The sequence below is a fragment of the Leptosomus discolor genome, unplaced genomic scaffold (genome assembly GCF_034619465.1).
Source record: "Leptosomus discolor isolate bLepDis1 unplaced genomic scaffold, bLepDis1.hap2 HAP2_SCAFFOLD_35, whole genome shotgun sequence".
Lineage (NCBI taxonomy): Eukaryota > Metazoa > Chordata > Aves > Leptosomiformes > Leptosomidae > Leptosomus > Leptosomus discolor.
The window spans coordinates 2,113,198-2,140,625 of NW_028237764.1; the positions used below are offsets into that span (position 1 = coordinate 2,113,198).

A 27,428-nucleotide genomic window follows, 5' to 3' on the forward strand; every position below is an offset into this window, starting at 1 on the left:
CACCAGAGCTTTCCTCTCAGAGGCAGAAAGTTAAAATGATGAAACTATCCAGCGAGTATGTATCCAATGTTCCTTTCCCAGGGCATCGGAGGCTACCCGTGTATATGCACTTAGTGGGGCTTTTAGCACGAGTGGTACGCTTCGCATGATGGGAAGTTCCACCAGTAAAGGCCGTCCTGGGAAGTGAGCTGGATTCTTAGAGTCCTTTGTTTCCTTTGATAAGGGAACCAAAGAAGGAGCCTTTGGGCAAAAGGCGGTGATTTGGGGGCAACCATTTACCCCTCATCTGTCATTTACTCCTTTAATTGCTTCCCACAGAGGACGGACATCGTAATTTCTCCTTTGTGGTTTCAAAAGCCATTTCAAGAGACCATTAGTTCTTTCTACAATCTCATTTGCTTGCGGGTAATATGGGGTGTGAAAGGTCCATTTAATCCCTTCCCTTCCTGCCCAATCATGTACAACTCTAGCAGTGATATAAGAACCGTTATCAAATTGTATTTCTTGGGGTTTTGGAAAAGCTCCAAACCATTCTCGCAATGCCTTCACAATGTTTTCTCCCATAGACTTGTTAAAGGCTTCTGCTTGAACTAGTCCTGATGCTATTTCCGCTCCCACCAGCACAAAATGTTTTCCTCCTGATTTCCTAAAGGGGCCGATATAACCCACCTGCCAGGCATCCCACAAGCCTCTACCCTCCCACAAATGCAGAGGGTCATCCTCTAAAGGGTGCCTTTCTAGCCATGTACAACGTTGTTCCCAGGCTGATATGCAGGTGTTACACATTGCTCTGGTGACAGGCCAGCCTCGGGCAAGGGCTTCACAATAAAAATCTTTAGCCCTTGTGTGTTTGTGCTTTACATGCAACCATTCTAACAGGCGTTCCCAATCCTCTGTCATTTGGTCTGTTTGCACAGGGGCTAGCCTTGCTACCTCATCACCTCTGTTCTTCCACTCCCCTGCTGAACACCCATCTCCCTGATGAGAAGCTCCCCATCCCACAGCAAAATTCCCTCGGCTTGCAGTGCTTAAGAGGTCTTGCCATCTTTCCTTTTGCCACACTGGAACTCTGTTAACCTCCCATTCATTCTGCTCCCAGAAAGGAAGCCATTCTGTACATCCCTTAAACACAGCATAGGGATTGGTATAAACATGGACAGGAGAAGGAGTTTGTGCTTCATGCCGGAAAACACTCCATACTGCCATTAATTCACCTACTTGGGCACTGCCCTTTCCCTCTGTTACAATCCGTTGCTCAGAGGAGGTATGGAATGCCACTGCCCGATATCTCCACGCTTTTCCTTCTCTCTTGGCAGAAGCGTCGGTAAACAAGCACTTACTGACTGATCATGGGAGAAAGGAGGGGCCACCCAAATGACTGAGGCAGGTTTATCTTGGCTGCTGTCCCGGCTCTCCAGTTCTTGCATAGTTAGGTTTTTTAAAGCTCTTTCGATCACTGAGAAAATGTTACAATAGTGTTTGATCTGGGCATACCTCTTTTGAACCGAAAGCTCTCTGGGCCACCCTGTCACAGGGGGAGGTCCCGGTAGTAACAGCTTTTATAACTTTAGAAGCGTCTCTTAATAGGAGTGGTTGTTGTCGTGCGATTTTCCCTACTTCTATGAGAGCCAGGCTAACCACAAACAAACCTCTCTCCCAAGCACCACATCTCCTCTCAGCATCCTTAAATCTTCATGAGTAAAATCCCACATGCCGGGTTGGACCCTCAGGGCCACGTTGCCATCTGTGTATTGACAAACCTGACATGACGTACCCCCATTCCACCCGGAAAGGATCCGTAAAGTGGATAGGGCCGAGAGATTCTTCAAACTATGCTATAGATTAGGGGTGCCACACAGGCCTTTGGGGAGCCAAGAACAGTATTAGCATATAATTGCTGCGTCATTATCTCCAGACCCAAGACTTATCACCCACCCTTACTAAGAAGAACAAGTGTCCAACTAAGATAAGGAAACCTCTCTTCTCCCAAAATCAACAGCAGTATCTTCATTAAACAGAAACAGGAGTTGATGACTCCTGATGACTTTGCAGACATGAGTGATGGAACATCGGGATTAAGAGATAAACCACAAGAAAGGTGCTGGGTGGTGATGCTGCAAGACCAACAGAAATACGCTGAACTGCATTTATGGTTTCGATAATTAGCAGCACGCCTTAGCAGGTAGCTTGGTGATTCGTATCATACCCTTGTAGCATAACGTATAAACCCCCTACAGAATAATCTGAAAAACATAAGGATAAACTTCGTCAATGTGAGGGTGACAGCGCACTGGAACAGGCTGCCCAGAGAGGTTGTGGAGGCTTCTTCTCTGGAGACATTGAAAACCCGCCTGGACACCTTCCTGTGTGACATTTTCTAAGTGGTCCTGCTCTGGCAGGGGGGTTGGACCAGATGATATTTCGAGGTCCCTTCAAACCCCTAACATTCTGTGATTCTCTGATTCTGTAAATGGAGTTCCATCCAGATGTTGACTGGTCACAAACAGTGACCCCCAGGTGTCACAACAACCCCACGCAGAGCTACAGTCTTGGGGATGAGTGGTGGGAAAGCTGCGCAGCAAAAAAGACCTGTGGGTGCTGGTCGACGGCCGGCTGAACATGCGTCAGCAGTGTGCCCAGGTGGCCAAGAAGGCCAACAGCATCCTGGCCTGTATCAGCAACGGTGTGGCCAGCAGGAGCAGGGAGGTGTTCATGCCCCTGCGCTCGGCACTGGTGAGGCCGCATATCGAATGCTGTGTGCAGTTTTGGGCCCCTCACTTCAAGAAAGACATTGAGGTGCTGGAGCGTGTCCAGAGAGGGGCAACGAAGGTGCTGAAGGGTCTGGGGAACAGGCTTACGAGGAGCAGCTGGGGTGTTCAAATGCGAGTTGATGTAGCACACAGGTCTGTGCCGAGGACCTGAGCCTGCTTAGACAGGGGAGGCAGGAGTGTAAGGAGGGGAGGGGACAGGACAGGAGGAGAGGGTAGGGGAGCTGCCATGGCTTTGCTCTGGATCAGCAAGGCTTTCCCAAAATGCGGGTCTGTCTATGCTCCAGCCACAGCTCTGGGCAGGAGGAGCCATGTGACAGGAGCTGCTGGCATCGGCCAGGCCAGAACCAGGCAGGAGATGGGGCTCAGCCACCGTCGACATCACAGGCACCTGCACAAGCCATGAGCTTGCTCCTGCCCTACTAGCTACAGTGCCACCAGGGTCATCACAAGGAGATGCACATGCCAGGGGACACCTCTGGGCCTGTACCCTGTTTGGGATCATGTGACATCACAAGCAGCTTGTTGAGAACTGAAGGGATCTTAAGAGCTCCTCAGCCACAAGTGACATCACAAAGCACCTGCACAACCCAGCTGCCTCCTCCCGCCCACTCACATCTCCATGGAAATAGGACAACACAAGCACCTCTACAAGCCACATGGCCTTTCATCCACTATCCCATACTCAGAGAGCAGTTGCCTCAAAAGCACCTTCACAAGCCAGGGCGCTACTTCTGATCTTGGTTCAAGGATCCCATCCCAGGGCTGCATTCAGGTGTTTCCCAGGGGTTGTTACTCTCAACGGGAAGTGACCTCAAGGCACTGTCTGTCTCACAGGCCTTCATGGCACCCCTAAGAAGAGCTGATGGCCCTTGTGCTTGCTTGGGATCACCTCCCCACATGCACACGATGAAGATTCTTACGTCTGTTCTGTATAATGCAAACATGGACTCCTGACCTAATCCTTTGGTGTCCATCTTTGGAGGGACAAGCAACCTCTGCAAGCTGGGGTGAGAGGCCAGTGATGGAAATGGCGGTTGTTATTGGCTGCTCTGTGAGGATGGGCCTGGGGCAGCTCCCCTTGGGATGTCCAGGGAGCACAGGAACAGACCAGACCCCTCTCTGCCTGTCCTTTATGTCCCAGAGCAAGAAACAGGCCACTGAGAACATTCATCCAGCTGGCATGCTGAGGAGATCCCCACCCCAGGCACTTTGCAGTCCCATGTGCCAAACTTGCTCCCCAGGACAACAGGAGACAACTGGCCTAGGGGATCCTCAGGAAAGTGTTTTTGCCCCAGGGAAAGGGCAGCCTGACCCGAGCTGACACCCACACCAAAGGGTTTCTCTTTCCATGTCCCCCCTGCACACACAAACGGTGCTCTGCTCTTCTCCCAGGACATCCCATCTCCCCAAAGAGACTTTTCCCTACAGAGCTCATCTCTGCTGACCTGGACGGTCATTCCTGCACCCCCTCCCCAGGCTCCCCACAGACCCTGAACTGGTGGTGCTGCTCTGCAGAGCAAGTGGGCTGTGGTGGCCATGGCCACGCTGGTGAGGCTGATAGGAAGATCCAGCTCAGGGTGGCTCCTGTCCCCTACACCTCAGCAAACAGACGCTGCCCCTGCAGCTCCAGAGAAGATCTGGGAGAAAGGAACTCAGACAAACAAGTCAGTGCAGGGTCCTTTATTTGCATTAAACACACAGAGAGCACAGCTCCTTATTTACACAAAGTCTCTGCTGCACACAAGGCAGGCAGAGACTGACACAGAAATATGACAAAAATTGATAACATTTTCTTGGACATTAGATTAATGACAGTTTTAATACCACCTAGAAAATCTAAAACGCCAAGAAACCAAAGCAAACAACCCACGAAAGACAGACTGGGCTGGTAAAGAGTTCCATTACTAGTGATATACAGGGGAAGATGGGCAGTTCATTGCTGCTTTTGCAAAGCAACCAGTCATCAGTTTCCTCAGGGCGTCCTTGAGCTCCTGGTTCCTCATGCTGTAGATGAGGGGGTTCACTGCTGGAGGCACCACCGAGTACAGAACTGCCATCAGCAGGTTCAGGGATGGGGAGAAGATGGAGGGGGGCTTCAGGTCAGCAAACATGGCAGTGCTGACAAACAGGGAGACCACGGCCAGGTGAGGGAGGCAGGTGGAAAAGGCTTTGTGGCGTCCCTGCTCCGAGGGGAACCTCAGCACGGCCCTGAAGATCTGCACATAGGACACCACAATGAACACAAAACAACTGAAGCCTAAACAGACACTGACCACAAGAAGCCCAGCCTCCCTGAGGTAGGTGTCTGAGCAGGAGAGCTTGAGGATCTGGGGGATTTCACAGAAGAACTGGTCCACAGTATTGCCCTGGCAGAGGGGCAGTGAAAATGTATTGGCCGTGTGCAGCACAGCATAGGGAAAAGCAGTGCCCCAGGCAGCTGCTGCCATGTGGACACAAGCTCTGCTGCCCAGGAGGGTCCCGTAGTGAAGGGGTTTGCAGATGGCAACGTAGCGGTCGTAGGCCATGATAGTGAGAAGATAAAATTCTGCTGTACACAAAAAGGCAAAAACAAATACCTGGGCAACACATCCTGAGTAGGAGATGGCCCTGGTGTTCCAGAGGGAATTGGCCATGGCTTTGGGGAGAGTGGTGGAGAGGGAGCCCAGATCGAGGAGGGAGAGGTTGAGGAGGAAGAAGTACATGGGGGTGTGGAGGTGGGGGTCACAGGCTATAGTGGTGATGATGAGGCCATTGCCCAGGAGGGCAGCCAGGTAGATGCCCAGGAAGAGCCCGAAGGTCAAGAGCTGCAACTCCCGTCTGTCTGCAAATGCCACCAGGAGGAATTGGTTGATGGAGCTGGCATTGGACATTATTTAATTGCAGGAATGAGGGACTGCTGAAAGAGAAAAAGTCATTGATAAGTGAGGGCAGATTGCGCTGAACCAGTCTTATCCCTTTTCCCATAGATATCTCCCACAATGGCTTCATTTTTGAGGGAACTTCAGACAGTCCCTTTTTGTGAGGTCAACATTGACGAGCAGGGACTCTACCCATGGGCTCCAGACAAGTCAGACCTGTGCTATTGCAGTGGTGTCAAACAGCCCGTGCATTCAATAGCTGTTCCTGGCATTGGGTGCTTCACTTGAGTGAAAGGTATTTGCCTCGGTGACCGTGTGACAATTGTCCCTATTTATTGCAGTGTGATGGAGTCAGCACCCAGACCTGCTGTGTCTGAGAGGGAAGAGCCCAGGGAGGGACCCAGCCCTTCCAACTCTGCTCTCCTGAACAATAAAGTCTGGGAAGGAACCATTGTAGGCTGAGAGAGAATATTTCTCACCATCATTTTCCATCTTCAGGCTCTCTCCAGACATGATAACAGCAGCGTGCCTGTGGGGGAGAATGGGGCTGTCACTAGGTTCCCATCCCCCCTGCTGAAGTGCTCCCAGCATGGGGGAAGGGCACTTCAAGCTCTTCAGCCCAGGGAGATGCTCAGGTGCCCAAAAGACAATGCCCAGCATCTCCTGAAGAGAGACTCACCTTGTTTCAGGTTACTGCACTCTACATTATCCAAAGCCCCCAATGTTCAGTGTCTCAGAATGCATCTGAGACAATCCCCTGACGTCCAATGCCAACAGCCCAGAGCTTTCAAAAGCAAGAACAGGAGCAGCAGGAATTGGAGAAAAAACCACAAAGCAATACCCGGATCCTTCTGCAAATGGAGAACAGGAGAGGAAGGCAGCTGGCACTCGGGAAAGCCTTCTCCTTACACAGCAGAGCACAGCACCTCCATGTTGGTGACATCCCAGGCATGTTGCTCTCAGTCCCTTTTATCTGCAGAAGGAAGAGGTTTATGTGTCAGGAGAGATGCAACTTTGCTGGGGATTTCTCCTTCCACCCACAGCTTCCCCCACAGATCCGTGAGGAACTCCCTGGCAGGATGAGTGCTGATGCCAGCTGGTGACAGAGTCCATGCCCCAGGTAACAGCCACCTGAGGTGAAGAGACACAGCTTGGAAGGACAGCCCTGGGCACCCCTGGCTGCACACCCACCTTCACACCCCACAGCCATCCCCACCAGAAGGCAGCCGTCATGCCCTGTCCCTCTCACACTGCACTAGGGAAGCCCTGCTCTGCAGCCCGTCTTCCTCTTCTGCATCACAGACAGATCCCAGAGGTTGGACACATTCAGGAGATCCTGCAAGGAGCCACCGACACATCACCCTGCACCCAGAGACTTACTGTGTCAGAGGCTGGGAAGAGTTCTCCTCCAGTGAGCTCTCAGCCATCCTCCCCCTCTCCCCTGCCTTCAACCTCTCTCTGCCCCGCTCCTTTCTCCTTGGTGCCCACAGGCAGCCCCCTCAGCCCTGCTGCGCTTGGCAGAGCAGCTGCTGCTGGGCAGAGCTGTCTCCCTGCAGCTCTGCCTGCTTGCTAGGAGCTCTCTCTGTCCCAGGAGCCCAGCCCAGATCAGCAGCACAGCAACAGCCCAACAACTTTTTAATGATCTCTCTGGTGGTTTTGGTGCCAAGTCTGTGAAACTCAGACACTGAGATGAAGCTGAGGAAACCTCTCGAGGAGTCAAAGTCAGATGCAAACTCCAAAGTTCTTGGAGCATTTCTGGGTTCCACTGAGGGATGTTACTGACAAAGCCTCCCTGAGGGCTGGTTAAAAATGAAAACTGGAGGCAGTGAGGACAGGTAGGCAAAGGCAAGGTGAAGGTGGCTCAGATGCTAAGTAAACCTTCGTGTGCTTTATGAAGCCAAAAGAAAGCCCTGACTCTCCAACCCGTGCAAGGCAGACCCTGTCCCTCAGCCATTCCTCAGGGTTCTTCCTGGGGCAGGGTGATGTGGGGATGTGCAGTGCCAAGGGCAGGGCCAAGGTCCTCTGCTTCTGAGTTTGTCCTGGGTGGGCCGAGGAGGCACTGAGGTGCTGGTTTCATAGGGTGAAGGGGTCATCTGGTAGGCCTTGGGGGTTGAGACAACAGCCCTAGCCAAGGGGAGAAAGCCCTCGGCTCTCTTGGGGGCTTTTTATCTTGCCAGAGCCCTTGAGCGTCTCCACCACAGGATGTCCTACAGTGTCCCACACCTGCGCTTTCAACTGCACCGTGCAGATCAGACTGTCCCCAGGGGAGGCTTGAGCAACGCCTGAGGGACATGTTCTCCCTACCCAAAGGCTGGAGGTCAGGACCTGTAGCCTTCATGGAACACCCCCAGGTTTCTCAGCATCAGAGTGACCTTGCCCTTGCCTTTGCCTGCCTGGGACGAAGGCAGCTCCTTGCAAGAGGGCAGTGCTGCCAAGAGCTCTGGAGTGTCCCTCTCCTCCCAGAATCACAGAACCTAGGAGGCTGGAAGACAGCCAGTCACCACCTTTTCTTGGCTACCCCTTCAAGCTTGGTTTTAGCCAGCAGCTCCTTTCTCAGCCATGCCAGCCTCCTGCCACCTTGATGTGACTTCCAGCATGTCAAGGTGGACCATTCTGGATTGTGAAGAGGAGATCCTTGAGCATCAAACAGCTCTCTGCTCCCGTCTTCTCTGCCAGGCTGTATCCCATGGGATTCTTCCAAGGAGGTCCCTCAGCAATCCAAAGTCTGTTTTCTCTTTGCCTTCTTCCCTTTCCTTAGGATCCTCAACTCTACCTTCTCACTCTGGATTCTTCCATTCCTCACCAGTTCTTCCTTGTTTGTAAATATTGTGGTTAACCCCAGCAAGAAATTAGGCACCACCCTGCAGTTTGCTCACTACCCTCCCCCAACGTTAGTGGACAAGGGAAGCGGAAAGGAAAAGTAAAAGCAAGGAAACTTTGGGGATAAGATGGTCATTTTGGGTCCTTGGCCTGGTTATGTCCCCTCCAAACCTCTTGTACCCGCAGCCCCCCAGTCTATTCACTGGTGGGGCACAGTCAGAAACAGAGCAGGCCTTGAAGCTGTGCAAACACTCTTCAGCAACAACCAGAACATGAGAGTGTACTCAGCATTGTTTTGGTCACAGATCTTGAGCACAGCACCATGGAAACTTCCATGAAGAAAAGTAAGTCAAGCTCAGGAAGACCCAGTCCAATCACCACCCATTTATTCCATCCTATTTCTGTCATCCTCAGGTCCCAGACTGTCCAAAACCACCTCTATTAACACCACACCTTCCCACCACGTGACTGACAGATGGCTATCATTGCCTTATCTATAGGTAACCCCCTCACGTATCCATAAAATAGTCCATAAATTTTGCACTGTGTTCATGTATTCCATGACTCTGGTTCCATTTGGTATGGTGGTTACTCAGCACAAAGGAGGTGTGTTGTGTGCAGTTACTGGTCATGAAACCAGCTCAGCTTGGGTCATTGCTGCACATTGCCAGCTTTTTGCAAGGTCCATTTAGGTGATAACTGCTGCGGTACTTCCTAAAATATACAACTCAAATCGTGAGTTATTATCCAACCAAGGTTAAATCTACTGCAGGTACATGTCAGATTCCATCATCATCCAACCAGTGCACCCGTGTCCTTGAGCAAAAGCAATCCCACAATCAGGTTGGCCTTTTCCTGAGGGAGGAGCAACCTGTGCCATCTTTCCAAGACTGCTCCCTACTTGCACTATGGGGTCTTTGTCTTCGGTTTTTGTCTGGGCAGGGCCAGGTTGATCAGTCGATCCTCTGATATTAACCAGGCAGGTGGCTTCTGCCCAGGCTGCATCCCACCGCTTGTATTTCCCAGCCCCCTTTGCTCTCACTCTTGTCCTTAACAGTCCCTTCTCTCGGTCACTCATTCCGGAGGCTGGTGTGTGACAGGGGATGTGGCACACCCAATCATTGCCACGTTCCCTGGCCCAGGGGCTTCTGAGGGTCTTTCAGAAAGGAATCCTGCTGTCTGCCTCAGGTCTTTCTGGGGTGCCACAGCACTTGCTGTTCAAGGCCCAGAATGGTGTTTTGGGGGGTGGGTCATGGTTGTCACGGGCCATGTTGCCAACCATCTGGTTGTCACTTCTAGCACAGTAAGCACATGGTGCCTGCCTGGGCAGGTTCGTGGCAGTGTCACATAATCCATCTGTGAGGCCTCTCTCATGGGGCACGTGGCTGGCTCATAGTTAACTTGCTCTCCACCACAGCTCACAGGTCCTTCTCCGCAGAGCTGCTCTCCAGCAGGTGGACCCTCAGGCTGTACTGGTGCATGAGCTTATTCCTCCCCAGGTGAAAGACCTTACACTTGCCCTTGTTGAACCTCAGGTTCCTCCCCACCCAGCTCTCCAGCCTGTCCAGGTCTCACTGAATGGCAGCACAGCCTTCTGGCGTGTCAGCCACTTCTCCCATTTTAGTATCGACAGCAAGTTTTAGTTGTATGTTTTAGCAAGTACTGAAGCAGGTATCACCTAAATGAGCTTTGCAAACATCTGGACAAGTGCAACAATCATAGAATCATGGAACTGTGTTTTTTGAACACCTCCGAGGATGGTGACACCACCACTTCCCTGGGCAGCCTGTTCCAGTACTTCACCACTCTTTCAGTAAAGAAATGCTACATCATGTCCATCCTAAACTTCCCCTGGTGCAACTTGAGGCCATTTCCTCTTGTCCTGTCACTTCTTCCTAGGGAAAAGAGACTGACCCCCACTTCACTACAACCTTCTCTCAGTTTTAGAGAGCGATGAGGTCTCCCCTCAGCCTCCTCCAGACTAAAGAATCCCAGTTCCCTCAGCCGCTCCTTGCAAGACCTGTTCTCCAGACCCTTCACCACCTTCATTGCCCTTCTCTGCACACGCTCCAGCTCCTCAATGTCTTTCTTGCAGCGAGGAGCCCAAAACTGCACACAGGATTCGAGGTGCGGCCTCACCAGTGCTGAGTACAGGGGTACGATCACCTCCTTGCTCCTGCTGGCCACACCATTGCTGATACAGGCCAGGATACTGTTGGCCTTCTTGGCCACCTTGGCACACTGCAGGCTCATGTTCACCAGCTGTTGACCAGCACCCCCAGGGCCTTTTCTGTCGGGCAGCTTTCCAGCTGCTCATCCCCAAGCCTGTAGCGCTGTGTGGGGTTGTTGTGACCCAGATGCAGGACTCGGGCTGCTGGACTGGTTGAACCTCATACAATTGGCCTCAACCCATTAATCCAGTCTGTCCAGATCCCTCTGCAGACAAGCAGTTCAATACTCCCACCAAATTTGGTGCCATCTCCAAACTCACTCAGGGAGCACTCGATCCCCTCACCGAACACATCGATAAAGATGTTAAACAAGACCGGCCCAACACTGAGCCCTGGGGTACACTGCTTGTGACCAGTCACCATCTGGATTGAACTCTGTTCACCACCAGCCTGTGCTCGGCCATCCAGCCAGTTACCCTGACCTAACCTGAGCCAGTTGTAATGACCAGTAACTCCACACAACACACCTTTCCTCTCCTGAGTAACCACCATACAAAACGGAAGCCAAGCCATGGACGACATGGACTTAGTGGACACTTCACGGACAATTTCATGGATATTTTTGAAGGGTGGCACATATTTAAAGCAATGATAGCTGTCTGTAAATACCATGATTGAAAGGGGACAGTTGTATAAGAAGGTTTTTTTGCACAGTTTGGGACCTGAGTATGACAGAAATGGTATGGAATAACAGGTGGAGATTGGACTGTGTCTGGCTGGGCTAGACTGACTTCTGTTCATAAAGCTCCTGTGGTGCTACATCTCAGTTTTTTGACCAAAACAATGCTGAGAACACACGAATGTTCTAGCTGTTTCTGAATGTTGTTTGAAAAGCGTCAAGGCCTTCTCTGTTTTGACTGTGTCCCACCAGTGAATAGAGGGGTGAGGGTGCAAGAGGTTGGGGGCAGACACAACCAGGCCAATACCCCAAATCACCATCTTAAATTTTCTAGCTTTTAGTCTACCTTTCCTCTTCCCCTGTCCCACTGAGGTTGGGGGAGAAAGGTGAACAAGGTGCAGGGTGGTGCCTAATATCTTGTGGGGGTTAAACCACAACATTTATAAACAAGGGAAGGCCAGTTAGGAATGGAAAAGTCTGAGGTGAGAAGGTAGGTTGGAGGATGTGGAGAAAAGGGAAGAAGGCAAAGATCAGGGTTTCAAGAGAGCAGATTTTGGGCTGCTGAGGGACCTCCTTGGAAAAATCCCATGGGCTGCATCTAGCAGAGAAGACAGGTGCAGAGAGGTGTTTGATGCTCAAGGATCTCCTTCACAGTATACAATGGCTTACCTTGACATGATGGAAGTCAGACAAAAGTGGCAGGAGGCTGGCATGGCTGAGAAAGTAGATGCTGGCTAAAACCAAGGATGAAGGAGAAGCCCAAAAAAGGTGGGGGCTGGCTGCCTTCCAGCCTCCTTGGTTCTGTGACTCTGGGAGGAGAGGGACACTCCAGAGTTCGTAGCAGCACTGCCCTCTTGCCAGGAGCTCCCTTCGTCCCAGGCAGGCAAAGGCAAGGGCAAGGTCGCTCTGATGCTGAGGAAACCTGGGGGTGTTCCATGAAGGCTACAGGTCCTGACCTCCAGCCTCTGGGAAGGGAGAACAGGTCCCTCAGGCGTTGCTCAGGCCTCTCCTGGGGACAGTCTGATCTCACGGTGCAATGGCAAGCGCAGGTGTGGGACACTGTAGGACATCCTGTGGTGGAGACGCTCAAGGGCTCTGGCAAGACGAAAAGCCCCCAAGAGAGCCGAGGGCTTTCTGCCCTTGGCTAGGGCTGTTGTCTCAACCCCCAAGGCCTACTGGAAGACCCCTTCACCTTACGGCACCAGCACCTCAGTGCCCACCCAGGACAAACTCAGAAGCAGAGGATCTTGGCCCTGCCCTTGGCACTGCACATCCCCACATCACCCTGCCCCAGGAAGAACCCTGAGGAATGGCTGAGGGACAGGGTCTGCCCTGCAGGGGCTGGGGAGTCAGGGCTTGGTCTTTTGGCTTAATAAAGCACAGCAAGGGTTACTCAGCATCAGAGCCACCTTCACCTTACCTTTTCCTACCTGTCCTCACTGCCTCCAGGTTTCTTTTTCAACCAGCCCCCAGTGAGGCTTTGTCAGTAACGTCCCCCAGGGGAACCCGTTAGTGCTCCAAGAAACTTTGGAATATGCATCTGAATTTGACTCCTTGAGTAGTTTCCTCAACTTCCCCTCAGTGTCTGGGTTTCAAGGACTCAACATCAAAAGCACCAGAGAGATGATTAAAAAGTTGTTGGGCTGTTGCTGTGCTGCTGATCTGGGCTGGGCTCCTGGGACAGAGAGAGCTCCTAGCAAGCAGGCAGAGCTGCAGGGAGACAGCTCTGCCCAGCAGCAGCTGCTCTGCCAAGCGCAGCAGGGCTGAGGGGGCTGCCTGTGGGCACCAAGGAGAAAGGAGCGGGGCAGAGAGAGGTTGAAGGCAGGGGAGAGGGGGAGGATGGCTGAGAGCTCACTGGAGGAGAACTCTTCCCAGCCTCTGACACAGTAAGTCTCTGGGTGCAGGGTGATGTGTTGGTGGCTCCTTGCAGGATCTCCTGAATGTGTCCAACCTCTGGGATCTGTCTGTGATGGAGAAGAGGAAGCCGGGCTGCAGAGCAGGGCTTCCCTCCTGCAGTGTGAGAGGGACAGGGCATGACGGCTGCCTTCTGGTGGGGATGGCTGTGGGGTGTGAAGCCCGTTAGGGATGGCTTGAGGATGTGAAGGTGGGTGTGCAGCCAGGGGTGCCCAGGGCTGTCCTTCCGTGCGGATTGTCATCACCATGGGAGGCTGTGACCTTGGGCATGGACTCTGTCACCAGACTACATCAGCACTCAACCTGCCCCGGGAGCTCCTCATGAAGTTACGGGGAGTAGCTGTGTGTGGAAGGACAGATCCCCCGCAAAGATGCATCTCTCCTGACATGTAAAACTCTTCCTTCTGCAGAGAAAAGGGACTGAGAGCAACCGGCCTGGGATGCCACCAACATGGAGGTGCTGTGCTCCGCTGTGTAAGGAGAAGGGTTTCCCGAGTGCCAGCTGTCTTCCTCTCCTGTTCCCCATTTGCAGAAGGATCAAGGTATTGCTCTGCATTTTTTCTCCAATTCCTGCTGCTCCTTTTTCTTACTTGTGGAAGATCTGGGTTGTGGGGGGAGTGTTATGCATCTCAGATGCATTTGAGTCACTGATCCTGGGGGGCTGTGGGCAATACAGTGTGTGGGACTTGGAAACAAGTTGAGCCTCCCTTCAGGAGATGCTGGGCACTGTCTTTCAGGCACCTGAGCATCTCCATGAGGTGAAGAGGTTGAAGTGCCTTTCCCCCGTGCTGCGTGCAACTCAGCAGAGGAGGATGGGAACCTAGTGACAGCCCCATTCTCCCCCACAGGCACGCTGCTGTTATCATGTCTGGAGAAAACCAAGAGATGGAAAATGGGGGTGAGAAAAGTTCTGTGTTGGCCGTGAGTGACTCCGACCCAGACTTTGCTGTTCAGGAGAGCAGAGTTGGAAGGGCTGGGTCCCTCCCTGGGCTCTTCCCTCTCAGACACAGCAGGTCTGGGTGCTGACTCCATCACACTGGAATAAATAGGGACAAATGTCACACGGTCACTGAGGGAAATACCTCTTACTCAAGTGAAGTACCCATTGCCAGGAAGAGCTACTGAATGCACGGGCTGTTTGACACCTCTGCAATAGCACAGGTCTGACTTCTCTGGAGCCCCTGGTCAGAGCCCCTGCTCGTCAATCCTGAACTCACAAAAAGGAACTGATCGTGGTTCCTAGAAAAAAAAAAAAAAAAAAAAAAAAAAAAAAGCCATTTTGGGTGTTTTGTCTTAGAAATGGTATAAAAGAGGTTCAGAGAAATCTATCCTCAATTGTCAATGTCTTCTCCTCTTACAGCAGTTCCCCATTCCTGCAGTGAAATAATGTCCAATGCCAGCTCCATCACAGAGTTCCTCCTCTTGAGATTTGGAGACACCCGGGAGCTGCGGCTCTTGACCTTCGGGCTCTTCCTGGGCATCTACCTGGCTGCCCTCCTGGCCAATGGACTCATCATCACCACTGTAGCCTGCGACCCCCACCTCCACACCCCCATGTACTTCTTCCTCCTCAACCTCTCCCTCCTTGATCTGGGCTCCCTCTCCACCACTCTCCCCAAAGCCATGGCCAATGCCCTCTGGAACACCAGGGCCATCTCCTACACAGGATGTGCTGCCCAGATATTTCTCATTTTCTTTTTTATTGCAGCAGAGTATTTTCTTCTCACCGTCATGGCCTACGACCGCTACGTTGCCATCTGCAAACCCCTGCACTACGGGACCCTCCTGGGCAGCAGAGCTTGTGTCCACATGGCAGCAGCTGCCTGGGGCACTGCTTTTCCCTATGCTGTGCTGCACACGGCCAATACATTTTCACTGCCCCTCTGCCAGGGCAATGCTGTGGACCAGTTCTTCTGTGAAATCCCCCAGATCCTCAAGCTCTCCTGCTCAGACACCTACCTCAGGGAGGCTGGGCTACTTGTGGTCAGTGTCTGTTTAGGCTTTGGGTGTTTTGTGTTCATTGTGGTGTCCTACGTGCAGATCTTCAGGGCCGTGCTGAGGATCCCCTCGGAGCAGGGACGCCACAAAGCCTTTTCCACCTGCCTCCCTCACCTGGCCGTGGTCTCCCTGTTTCTCAGCACAATTTTTTTTGCCTACCTGAAGCCCCCCTCCATCTCCTCACCATCCCTGAACCTGCTGATGGCAGTTCTGTACTCGGTGGTGCCCCCAGCAGTGAACCCCCTCATCTACAGCATGAGGAACCAGGAGCTCAAGGACGCCCTGAGGAAACTGATGACTGCTTGCTGTTCAGAAGCAGCAATGAACTGCCCATCTCCTGCGTATCACTCGTAAGGGAATGTTGTTAGTGTCACAGCCCGCAGTATTGGGAGGTTGATTGTTTTGGCTTCTTTGGCTTTAGCTTTCATTTGTTTTATTACCGCTGTCCACAAATCCTTCCTTTATTCTCCATCCTATTTCTACGTCAGTGTTTGCCTATTTTGTGTGCTCTAGAGACTTTGTGGAAATAAGGAGCTCTGCTCTCTGTGTGTTTAATCCACATAAAGGATCCTGCACCGACTTGTTTGTCTGAGTTCCTTTCTCTAAGACCTTCTGTGGAGCTGCTGGGGCAGCGTCTGTGTGCTGAGGTGGAGGGGACAGTAGCCACCCTGAGCTGGGTCTGCCTCTCAGCCTCACCAGCATGGCCCTGGCCACCACAGCCCACTTGCTCTGCAGAGCAGCACCACCAGTTCAGGGTCTGTGGGGAGCCTGGGGAGGGGGTGCAGGAATGGCCGTCCAGGTCAGCAGAGATGAGCTCTGTAGGGAAAAGTCTCTGTGGGGAGATGGGATGTCCTGGGAGAAGAGCAGGGCACCATGTGTGTGTGTGCAGGGGGGACATGGAAAGAGAAACCCTTTGGTGTGGGTGGCAGCTCAGGTCAGGCTGCCCTTTCCCTGGGGCAAAAGGACCTTCCTGAGGATCCCTCAGGCCACTTGTCTCCTGCTGTCCTGGGGAGCAAGTTTGGCACGTGGGGCTGCAAAGTGCCCGCGGTGGGGATCTCCTCAGCATGCCGGCTGGATGAATGTTCTCACTGGCCTGTTTCTTGCTCTGGGACGTGAAGGATGCGCAGAGCGGTGTGGAGATTGAGGGCACGGACTCCGATTGGGGATAAACCAAAGACCTTTATTGTGTGTTACAGCATCAGTATATACTTTTCTCTACTAACACACGCACCACTAAGCAAGCTGTGATTGGTTCACGGGCATTGTCCATGCGCCACTACCACTAGCACCATTGGGTGCTGTCGTGCAGGCTTGAGTTCCTCTCCTATCTAACGGTGAGGATCTCTTTACTTTTGTATTATCTTTACTCTTGTTCAAGGCTCAGGGCAGGAGCTGCCTGAATCCTGTTAATTCTTTCCATCCCTTCTCTCCTTGTTCCTCCTCAGTGCAACAGTGCCTGGCCGGCTTCCAAAGGTCGCCTCTGACTTACTCCTACATCTCCCCCTCCTTTGCTTACAACCAAGACAGCTGTGACAGTCATATGTTAAACGCTTAATACATTGCAGGAGACATGGTATACAGAGAAGGATATGTAGGAAGAGAAGCAGACAGACTAACAACAACTTAATAAGTGATTTAAACCAGCTAACAAAACCTCATCCCTCTAAAAGCTCATTCAGCTATTTCCATGTTTCATCAACCCATAGCTTGAGAACTCCGTCCTTCAGCATCTGGATACTTTTACGGATTGACTCGGAGTGATCTGATAAATTCATGCAACACATTCCTTCAAAATCCTCACATCCATGACTTGTGCTAAAAGCAAAACACCAATAGCTGTACGATTTTGCAGTATGACATGCCCAACTATTACACAGGCTTCTGTAGAACAACTGCACTGGTGCTCGCTCTGAGTGACCAGTTACAGATCAAAGGAAACACACGTGACCAAGGCAAAGTAAAGCAAACACAGGAAAACAAGCTCAGCCCCTGTAACTCAGACTATTCCTAGCTAGCAGGAATCCACTTCTAGAAATCTGTCAAAGGATTTATATCTTTTCTTTTATCTTTTTTTCTTTTTTTCCTTTTTTTCTCTCTTTTTTCTTTTTTTTTCCTCTCTTTTTTTTTTTTTTTCTTTTTTTTTCCTTCTTTTTTTTTTTTCCCCAATTTTCTTAGCAACAGACTTCCCTCCCCCCCCCCGAAAATTGACCAGGGTGGGAGGGGCAGGTCCATACTGCAGTGTTTTTGGAGGGGAGGGGGGAGCTTGTTTTTTGGGGGGTGGGGGCATGAGATCCATTTTTGGGGGGAGGGGGAAGGGTTGGGGTGACCCCAGGTGTGATGCCGGGGGTCCCCTTTCCCCCTTCAGCATCGTCCTTGTCCTCCTTCCTCCTCGCCGGGGGTGGGCAATGGGAGGTGCTCAGCCAGGCCATGGGTGTCGGGGCCGCAGGGGTCGGGGCCGGCTGGCCCTGGCAGCTGAAGAGGAGGACGCTCTCACTGGGCGCGTCTCTCTCTGCCACACCAGGCAGACACCGTGGGAGCCGGCGCCGCCACCAGCACCAGCTGAGCCACCTTCAGCCGTGACAGCGTCCCATGGAACCAGGGGTACTCGGAGAGGGGGTACTCCAGGGGGCCCATCTGGCGCCTGTACTTAAGTGGCAAGGCACGCAACATTTCCGAGTCCCCCTCTTCCCAAGCCTTGGGGCGAAATTCGTCCCATATCTCAGGGGAATAGATAGTACATGAGTCCACTCCGGGGACTGCGATCCTGGCCCACTTCAAGATACACTTAAGTTAGGACTCAATTTTGGCCTCTCTCTCCTGCACATTTCGTTCCAATTCACTTTTTAAACTATTGAGATTCTTGCTTTGTTTATCCAGCTGCTCCTTCAGATTATTTAGATCTTCATGACAGTCTTTTCCTCCCCAGACACAGAGGTACCCATTATGCCCCGTTGCTCACCCCTGTCCTGCAGAGAAGATTAATGTGACTCCACAATCCTTCTTCCTTTCATCAGTCTGGGGAGTTCAACGGGGTTGCCACTGGATCAGCTGCTCCTTAAGTTACATTCCCAGCCGCTCACCTTTTTTCCTAGGTGATTACTTGTCCGGACGGCAGCTCTCAATCCGCTGCTTTATTCGTTCAGCTGGGCTCTCCACCAGTCGCTCACTGCCGCGATTCAAGTCCCTGTTCGGGCGCCATTTGTGGAAATTGAGGGCACAGACTCCGATCGAGGATGAATCGAAGACCTTTATTGTTTGCTACAGCATCATTATATACGTTTCTCTACTAGTATACGCGCCACTAAGAAAGCTGTGATTGGTGTACAGGCATTGTCCACACGCCACTACCGCTAGCCCCGTTGGCTGCTGTCCTGCAGGTTTGTGTTCTTCTCGTGTCTAAGGGTCTGCACCCGTTTACTTCCCTGTTCTCTTCCTTTGCTCTTGTTCAAGGCTCAGGGCAGGAGCTGCCTCAATCCTGTTACCTCTTTCCATCCCTTCTCTCCTTTAAAGCCACCACACCAGCAGCAGCACATACACAGCTGGGAAGACAGTGGGTCCCATCCCATTCCCCTCTCAGGCTCATCTGGGGTGAAGGTCATGAGGGGCCCTTGCATCCCCTGCAGCATTGACCCATGGATTTGGTTCACTTTGGTCCTTCCCCCTGACATGTTTGTCCATCCCGTGTTGCAGACTAAGAGATCTCTGTGGCTGCTCACGAGCCGCAGACATTCTCTGTCTCCCTGGGCACGGCTGAGTTTAACCGAGGTGTTGCGACGTGTTTCGATGGCTGCAGGGCCATTTGCAAGCCCTCGCGTTACTCTTGTCTTTGCAAACTCCTGCTTCTGCTCTATGCTCGTGTTCACCTGCTGGGGAATGGCTCCTCTGCCCATGCTCAGCCTCACCATCTTGTGTGCCACCAGACCCTCTGTGCCCAATGCAGAGACTGCTTCTTCTGGGGCATCATCCCTTTGCTGAGAGGAGCCCGCACGGGCACCAGCTACTATGAACCAGGAGCGTTGCTCTCTCCTCCGCTGTGCTGCTGAGCTCCTTCACAGGGACTGCTGTGGTTTATGCCTCCATGATAGGCACCATCCTGAGGATAACCTCTGTGCAAAGCCACAATAAGGCCTTCTTCACCCGGATATCCTTCGCCTTCATATCCTCTATTTCTTCACTCCCTATCGCATAGGCTGGCTGCGTGTTTGACGATGCTGGGCCTGAACAGAATCTGTCTGCAAATTTGCAGGTTCGCCTAAGGAGGTACCTTCAGGAGAAGAATAATTTTAGATAATTTAGGTGTCACCCAATGGAGTAAGAATACGCCAGCCTTTGAGTGTTTGAACTGACCCAGAAAATGGAAACTGGGATGACCACCTCTGATTCAACAATTCACCACGCTCAAATTGCTGGAGGTGACTGAGCTTGAGCTTTTGCTCAAATGCAGCCGGTGGTTCAACCTCAGAAAGTTTTCCAGGCGAACCCAGTGCAGAGCTTCCCCTGTGCCAGACTAGAGGCAAAGAACAAGTCGGGCATTTGGGATGTAAGACTAGCCTGAGTCCCAAGCTGAAATGTCGTGCCAACGTGGAGCACTACCCTATGCTGAAATTCGCATTTTGCTCCTTGCCTAATGCTACCCATTCTGCCCTGGGACAGAGGCTGAGGGGACAACACAGCCTGTGGAGAACTTTTGTTTCACTGCTTCAAACCCACCAGCTCCTCTCCTCACTCTCTTCCCCTTGAGTTGTGAATCATCCTGTGTCTGGTCTCATCTGCTCTGCTCCTTTCTATGTCTAAAAACAACAGTAAAGATGAAGGGGAAAACATCGGTAGTTATTGTATATACTTCTCTCATGCTTCCTTCTGTTAGATGCGTATTTTGATTTTAAAAAATAATAACTGAGTACATCCGAGATTTGAGACTTGAACAGTGAGTGTCACCGACTGTGCTGCAGGTGCCTGTGAGAACTTGTTTCCCAGAGGCTCCCTCTATACTCAATGGAGACAAGAGAAAACACTAGAGGCTGGGTCCTCCCAGCCTATAACTGGCATACAAAACAAAGCTTACAAATCTCTTCCAGGCACCTTGCTTTGCCTTTAGGTCAGGACATTTGAGGGTAATAGCAATGAGCAGCTGTTTGGAAATAACTGCGTTTCTGTGCAGGCAGATGTCAGATGAGACTGTGTGGAACCATAAAAAATTTCAGTCGCTATTTAGAGTACTAAGGAAGACAAGTTAGACTTGGTCCTTATTCCCCCGTCACCCCCCTGCCCTTTCTTGAAGAAACAGAGTGCAAGAAGCTATGGAAGAAAGCGGAGGATTACAGAAAAGATACTTGATATTATTTATTCTGAAATCAACATATTCTCGGTGATTCCTAGCCCAAAAAGGCAAGTATTGAAAAGTAGAAAGAACAGATTTCACCATACAGATTTGATTCGATTTCATTTCTTTGATTGTTTAATGTTTGTGCAATAAAAGAGGAGAGTTTGGCACATAGGTGTGACAGAGGTTTGCAACAGGTCTGAGTGAATGAATTTGGGATTACCCAGGAATGGGGTGAAATAGCTAACGGCCTCTTTAAAATGTGTTCTGGAGAAAGAAATCCTTTGTGAGTGTTTGGAAAGGGTAGAAAAGAGACAACAAATTCTGTGAGGACTCCCACTGAAATGCGAAACAGAAAAATTTAGGTGGGAGAAATGCTTGAAGGACTGTCTCTGTCTGTGTCATATAGCAAGACTGCAAGAAAGGAAAGCAGCAGAAAAGGAAGGATCGAACTTTTCAGCCAGACGGTGAAATTATCACAGTTGGTTTTTGCCAGGTTCCTGTCTCCTCAGGATGAACTGAAATTGAGCACGGGACCAGAAAACAAAACTGCAGTTACTGAGTTCATCCTAGAGGGTTTCTCAGGGCTTGATCAAAGACTACAGCTGTTTCTCTCTCTGGTCCTTCTGCTCGTCTACCTGACAACAGTGGTGGCGAACATGACCATCATTTTCCTGGTGTGTACGGACCACCGCCTGCAAACCCCCATGTACTTTTTCATCAGCAACCTGTCCTTCCTGGAGATCTGGTTTACATCCTCCACAAGCATCAAACTCGTTGTGATCCTGGCTTCTGGGAGGAGAAGAATCTCCCTAAGCAGCTGCTTTGCCCAATCCTATTTCTATTTTGCCCTGGGCTGCACAGAGTTGGCTCTTCTGGTTGTCATGTCCTTTGACCGCTATGTTGCCATCTGCCAGCCTTTGTGTTACGCTGCCATCATGAAGCCTGAGCTCTGCATCCGCCTGGTTGTTGCTGCTTGGGTCACAGGCATCACACTCATGAGTTACCATCTGGTCCTCCTCTACGCGCTGACTTTCTGTGGCTCCAACAAGATCCACCATTTTTTTTGTGACAACTCCCCCTTGTTCAAATTGTCCTGCTCTGACACCAGCCTGCTTTGGAAACTAGACTCTTTTTTGTTGCCATTTGTCGTACTGGGTTCCTTATGTTTAACTCTGGCATTTTACATGGGCATCCTTCTCTGTATTCTACACCTTCCAGCAGTCTCTGGGAAGAAAAAAAGCTTTTACTACATGTTCTTCCCATCTCACCACCTTGGCCATTGCATATGGGAGCTGCATTGCTCTCTACGTGTGTCCTTCCGAAGACGTTTCCTTGGAGACAAACAGAATCGTAGCTTTGCTGAACACTGTGCTCTACCCATTCTTAAATCCATTCGTCTACAGCCTTAGAAACAAGGCTGTGATGCTGGCCCTGAACAAAGCCATTGCCCGTGCAACAGTACAGCTTTTCCCCTCATCGTGATGCCTTTCTGGACACTGATTCCAATGACCTGCTGTCACCTCTTAAATGATACCAGTGCGTATGTATGTGACCTCCAAACACAGATGCCTCAGGAGGCTGATGTTCTTCTGGGATTGTGTCAGGCTAAGTGATACGAAGCTCATCTGTACAGTCTAAGAAAGCACTACCAATGGCAGGAGGAGTGACTCAGTTAATGCCCTGCTCCAGCTCTCCCAGACCCATCCCAGGAGAGCCACCAGCTCATCAAGAGCCCTTCACTGCAAACTAAGAAGAGCACAGAGGCACAGTGGCAGGTGGAAACCCAAATTACAGGCTTCTGAGGCATGAACAAGTTGTCCCAGCTCCTTCCAGGGCTGCCCTGGGAGAGCCATCAGCCCCGTTTCCAGGTGTCAAACCCATCAAGAGGAGTCACTGAGAGCAGCTTTCTGGTTCGCCACTTGGGCTAAGGGGACTGTTGCCTGGAGGTGGAGGACACCTTTTGGGATGCAGGGCAGGAGCATTTTTGGATTGCACAGGACTTATTATGGGAAATTTAGGGGAGGACCCCGACAAGTGTAACCTGTTCTGTCTTCTCATGAAACTTTATTTCTAACTCTTTCCTGGGTGAGTCAATCTCTCCTCTGCGTAAACCTGTGAGCACAAGAGTGTGAGTGCAGCAACTTAAGCAGGACCAGGGAGTCAGACAGCCCTTGTGTCATTTGTGCCAGCAACTGAGAGACGGGAGTGACTGGAGGTCAGAGTTTGTGTGTGTGTGTGAGACTGAGATGGTCTGTACCAGCATCTGGAATGGGACTGTAGCCTCAGGGGCTCATACTGAGGAGACTGAGTGTCAAAGCCCGGGTGCTGGAGGGATCCACCCTGTACAGGTAGCTCTATAGAACAGAATGGTTCAGTAGGGAGGGGGCTACAATGATCATCTAGTCCAACTGCCTGACCACTTCACCTCTCACCAAAAGATAAATCATAATCATAAGGGCGTTGTCCAAATGCCTCTTAAACACTGACAGGCTTAGGGTGTTGACCACCTCTCTAGGAAGCCCGTTGAAAGGTTTGACCACCCTCTTGGTAAAGAAATGCTTCCTAATGTCCCGTCTAAACCTCTCCTGATGCAGCTTGGAACCATTCCCACATGCCCTGTCACAGGCTATCAGGGAGGAGAGCTCAGCCCCTCCCTTTCCATGTCCCCTCCTCAGGAAGCTGTCGAGAGCAATGAGCTCACTCCTCAACCTCTTTATTTCCAAGTTACACAAACCCACTCTCCTTAGCTGTTCCTCATAGGACATGCCTTCCAGCCCTGCCACCAGCTTTGTTGCCCTCCTCTGAGCACCTTAAGTATCTTAACATCCTTGAAAATTGTGGGGCCCAGAAGTGCACACAGTGCTCAAGGTGAGGCCACACCAACGCTGAACAGAGTGGGATAATCCCCTCTTTGGGCTGGCTGGTTCTACTCTGTTTGATGCACCCCAGCTTCCAGTTTGCCCTCTTGGCTGATGGGGAACCTTGGTGACTCCTGTTGAGCCTGCTGTCAGCCAGCACCCCCAGATCCCATTCTGCAAGGCTGCTCTCCAGCCAGTCCTCTCCCAGTCTACACTTGTGACTGGTGTTCTTTCATCCCAGGAGTCGAATCTGACATTTGTTCTTTTTAAACACGGTGACAACTCTGGGTCATGGATACAGGTATTAAATTGAACAGGACCCAGAAAAGGTCTGTGTGTTCCCCACGTACGTCCCAGTATGTATCCTTGCTAAGTCCATACTGCCTGCATTTGGACACATTCTTCTCTTTTAGGGGCCCAGGAACATCACCCAAGAGGACTCTAATTGATGACACACTCCTCACCAAAATGAGCTTTTAGAATCATAGAATCATGAATAGATTTGGTTGGAAGGGACATTCAATGGTCATCTAAAGACACTGAAATCATTTAATCCAAACCCCAGCTGAGGCAGGGCCAGCTGGAGCAGGTTGCTGAAGACCTGGTCGAGGTCGGTTGATGGAGACTCCACCAATCCACTGGGGCACTCTGTTCCAGTTGTTGACCACCCTTCCAGTCAAAAAGCATTTACCTGTTTCAGACAGAATTTTGTGTCTATATATCTGTGTCCATCACCCCCTTGTCACTGGGAACTACCAAGAAAAGTTTGGCTCCCTGGTCTTCATGCCCTTCCATCAAGTATTCCTATACATTAATAAAATCCCTCCAAGCTTCCTTCTCCAGACTGAACAGTCCCACAACTCTCAGCCTTAACACCTATGAAAGCTGCTCCAGTCCCTTAAACCAGCTCTGTGGCCCTTTGCTGGACTTGCTTTAGTAGCTCAGCAACTTCCTCACCCTGGGCAGCCCAGCACTGGACACAGCACTCCAGGTGTGTCCTCACCAGTGCTGAGTGGAGGGGAAGGGTCACCTCCCTCCACCTGCCAGCATCGCTTTTCCTAATGCAGTTTTAACCTAATGTTTCTCTACCCGTCCCGACTGGAATGGCCTGACTTGGGTAGAAGAATATTGAGGGAGACCATGGCAAGGGTTGGGCTGAAGCTGAGGCAAATGGCAGCCACTTTTTATCTGCTCGTGCACAAGTGCAGGCTGTCAGGTTGGTGAGGCACGAGTGACCCTTGGAGAGTCCATGTTGACAGTCACTCTCCCGCAGGTGCTCAGAACTGTCACCCATGAGGACTCTCAGTGATGTCACACTCCTCCCCAGCGTGAGCTTGTACAGTCTGGGGTTCCCTGGGATGTACTTTCGGCCTCTTTCAAAGATGGATGTTTGTCCTCTCTCAGAAGAGACCTCTGCCATTCCCATGACCTTTTCAAAGGGATATTCCAAAGAAACAGCCATCTTCCCCTGTGAGTTCACTAACACTGTTCTTCCTGTTCTATGGTGGATCTAATTTCTTTAATCTTTCAGATATTTGCACCTGTTCAGGATACAATGACCATTTCTGAAGTCATCTTTTCAGATGCAGACTGGTCAGATCATTACTCTCTGGTTTCCTCCTCCCCTTAATCTTTGCTCATTCAGATGCCTCTCACCTAGGTTGCTGTTTTGAGCTTCAGGCAGTAAAATCTTACCTGTCTTTCAACAGTCTAATTGTGTCCTTAGCCAACCCTTTCATTGTCTTTATTTCTAATTATCTTGTATCCACCTACTGTAGATATTTCTCCTCAGATTATCGCTTGTAGGAAGTTCAAGCTCATTAGAGACAGCTCGGACAGAGCATGTGCTTGCAGAGTGTGTTTTATTGTTCATGAAACTTCATCATGCCTCACTGTTCTCTACACATCAGGAAAGTTCTTCTGTGCCCGTGTGCAGCCAGGTCTGTCAGGAGAGCAGGCAGGAGGTGATGCAATGGAGCTGTAACATCCAGCTGCAGAATGCAGTGGAGAAGGCTGATGTCACAAAAGTGATGCAGGTTCCAGGGGACAATGAGGAAAACGGTGGGGTTGGGGAAGTGAGGAGCAAGGTTGCCCAGACAGTGTCAGACCTCAAAAAACTGCTTTTCCGACCAGTTCAGACCTCTTCAGGAGACCCTCTGGAGCATTAGCACTTGAAGAATACTGCTCTAAACCCTTCTCTGAAAGAAAAGGCAGAAGGGATAACACTTAAAATAAAAATTAAAGTTATTAGATGCACTTTGAAAACTTCCTCCTGAACTACACTCTGAAACAGCTCCAGTTAGCTATGCAAGTTTTGAAGACTTGAAGAAAATGACAACAAGGTAAACAGCTCGTTAGGGCATTTGGGGCTCATTCCATGACCCTCAGGTACTGACAGAAGCCTGAAGAAACCTCTCCAGAAGTCAAAGTCAGAAGCAAAGCCCCGAAGTCCCTTGAAGCCCTGACTGGCCCCCCTGAGGGCCCTTACTGACAAAGCCTCCCCAGGGCCTCCTTAGAGCAGATCACTGGAGGCCATGCTTGCAGGCAGGCCAAGGCCCTGTGCAGAGGGCTGGAATGCTGAGAAAACCCTTTGCTTTGCTTTAGGAAGCAGAAAGGCCAAGCCCTGACCCTCAGGCCCTGCCAAGGCCCATCCTGACACCCTCCAAGTTCCATCTCACCAGCCTCGCTGGCAGAGGCAACTGCTCTAGCCAAGAGGACCAAGACCTCAGGCCTCTTGGACCTTTCAGCCTTGCTACAGCCCTTGGCCATCTCTCCTGCAGCCTGTCCTACCCTACCCCAGACTTGCACCTCTTTCCCTTCAGGCTGTTGACACCCTGCTTGCTTTCCCACCCAGCTCTCACCCCACCATTTCTACACCTTCCCTCATGTCTCTCTACTTTTGCTGGCCATTCCATGAAACACAAAGCCATAGGCTGATACAGACGCCCTCTGGGGGACCTCTTGCACTGCAAGACTACCCTCTGTGAGACATTTCTTTTGTTCTCCCCTCCAGTCTGAACCTTCCAAGCCCCACTTTGTGGAGGTTTCCTTCTCTTCCCTCTACCAAGAAAACCTCCGTCAGCTCTGAAACCACCCTTCAAGCAGGTGCACACTGCTCCTGTAGTGCCCTGAGCCTCCACTTCAGCAGGCTAAAGAAGCCCAGAACCTTCATCCTCCCCATACAGGCTCCAAACTCCAGCCTGGCAGATCTCCTCGGCAGTCCTTCGTTTCCTCCCCATTCCTCCAGACAACGGAGCTCCAAAGCCAGACTCCAGTAATCCAGATGTGGCCACAGCAGTGCCGAGTTGAGGGGGATGAGAGGTCCCTTGTCTGGGTGGCTACGCACCCCCTAATGCAGCCCCGTCTCTGCAGCCCCATCTGCAGCTGGCCTTCCACATGGTGAGCGTGTACCACCGGCTCCTATGACATCCCTCATAGTGCCCAGGCCCTTCTCCTCAGGGTCACTCCTGAGCTGCTCAGCTCCCAGCCTGCCCTCAGCTATGGTTTCACTCTGCCCCCATAAAGGACTCACCACTTCTCCTCACAAAGCTTCCTGGGGTTTCTAGTGCCAAATCCCAGAGATTTCCAAGGTCCCCCAGCAATGAAGCACCATTGGACCAGCTCTTCATCTGCACCCGCAGATGGCTCACCCTGACCTGTGGTGCCTCTGACAAGACAACAGCATGAGGAATTGCAGGGCACTACAGATCATAACAGGAGGCACTTGTTCAGTGATATTGCTGACCAAGGGACACATTCCCACGGTGTCCAGCTCCGAAACACCAAAGGAAAGCACAAAGCAAGGCAGAGTAGGAGCAGGGAGGAAAGGATAAGCAGAGATGGGCAGTTTGCATGGGAGGGTACAAGGATGGTCAAAGGGAAGAAACTGTGACCAGGAAGTGAGGGAAAAAGGAAAGAAAAGGTGATGTCGTGGAGCTGATGAGGGCTGTTTGGGGGTGCCTGCCAGGCAGCCCTGTATCTCTGCAACAATGCCTGGAGTGGGACAAGAAAGCCACAGGTCATCTGACCAAAC

At 51.3% G+C, this 27,428-nt stretch overlaps 2 protein-coding genes and 1 pseudogene across 2 annotated transcripts; 2 read left to right on the forward strand and 1 right to left on the reverse strand.

Annotated features, from left to right (window-relative positions):
• Positions 1-4,675: 4,675 nt before the first annotated feature.
• On the reverse strand, positions 4,676-5,641 carry LOC147412998 (olfactory receptor 14C36-like). Its single transcript, XM_086480864.1, has one exon. The coding sequence runs from the start codon at positions 5,639-5,641 to the stop codon at positions 4,676-4,678; it is 966 nt and encodes a 321-aa protein (XP_086336990.1).
• Positions 5,642-14,599: 8,958 nt separating this feature from the next.
• On the forward strand, positions 14,600-15,565 carry LOC147412999 (olfactory receptor 14C36-like). The gene has a single exon (XM_086480865.1). It carries the CDS (start codon positions 14,600-14,602, stop codon positions 15,563-15,565), a length of 966 nt encoding a protein of 321 aa, XP_086336991.1.
• Positions 15,566-20,908: 5,343 nt separating this feature from the next.
• Positions 20,909-22,019, forward strand: LOC147413000 (olfactory receptor 6E1-like; annotated as a pseudogene).
• Positions 22,020-27,428: the final 5,409 nt, after the last annotated feature.